At 31.1% G+C, this 763-nt stretch overlaps 1 protein-coding gene across 1 annotated transcript in view; it reads left to right on the top strand.

Moving 5' to 3' along the window:
• Window positions 1-763, top strand: part of LOC106685662 (uncharacterized) — a gene marked incomplete in the record, with an annotated part of 12,420 nt that overhangs the window by 8,787 nt on the left and 2,870 nt on the right. Inside the window, 2 exon segments of the mRNA XM_067048348.1 lie at window positions 471-607; window positions 704-729. Coding sequence (XP_066904449.1) covers window positions 471-607; window positions 704-729 — 163 coding nt within the window.

The following is a 763-nucleotide window of genomic DNA, read 5'->3' as shown; positions in this document are numbered from 1 at the left end:
AATAAAAATATGTATTTTAGTAAAATAAGTATCATTGTTAATAAAATTTTAATACATTCCATTTCCATCAGTTTGGATTTTGGACAGAAGTGACCAGTTCCAAGACTGCCATATATGTATTTTTCAAATTACTGATTTATTTTATTGTAAAATATGACGAAATAAGGCACATGCGGAGACTACATTTTGAATTCTTAGAACTCATTTTTTAGCATATATTAATAAATCCACAGTTGCCCCCTCGCCCAAAAAAACATTCTTCCACCAGAGAAATCTTTATGGACTCTTATGATTCTCCATTGTCAGGATAAAGGAGATGCTTTTACAAAATTCCTTTCTGTTCTAGGTTGTGACTATTTCTTCTTAAAAAATGTTTAAACTTTCAAAACTTGAGAAGTGTTTTCTTACTTCATTTTAATTTATTATCACTAATATTTGTGAACAATGAAATAATACAACTCTTATTGCAGTACGGCCACCTTGCTACCAGGCCAGAGTTCGTTCTGGAGAAGTTCAGTTCACCAGGGCTGACTCCTTTGAAGAAAAAATTAACTCATGCCGATGTTTACAAAGCTTTGAACGAGAGATTGACTACAAGATTCGGCAGGTATATAAATGTGTTATTTAATATTTTAAAAGTATTTCATATCTATTTATACTACCATTAGAAAATATATTTTGTATGATATTCATTTGTTTTCAGTACGAAGGAAACTTATGGCTGTTTAAGGAGCCCCAAAGCTCAATTCCATATGTCCAGATT

Source organism: Halyomorpha halys, unplaced genomic scaffold (genome assembly GCF_000696795.3).
Source record: "Halyomorpha halys isolate HHAL.00 unplaced genomic scaffold, Hhal_1.1 Scaffold723.1, whole genome shotgun sequence".
In the NCBI taxonomy this organism is placed as follows: Eukaryota; Metazoa; Arthropoda; class Insecta; order Hemiptera; family Pentatomidae; genus Halyomorpha; species Halyomorpha halys.
The sequence above is the reverse complement of the archived record's forward strand: the minus strand, read 5'-3'. Positions and strand labels throughout refer to the sequence as shown.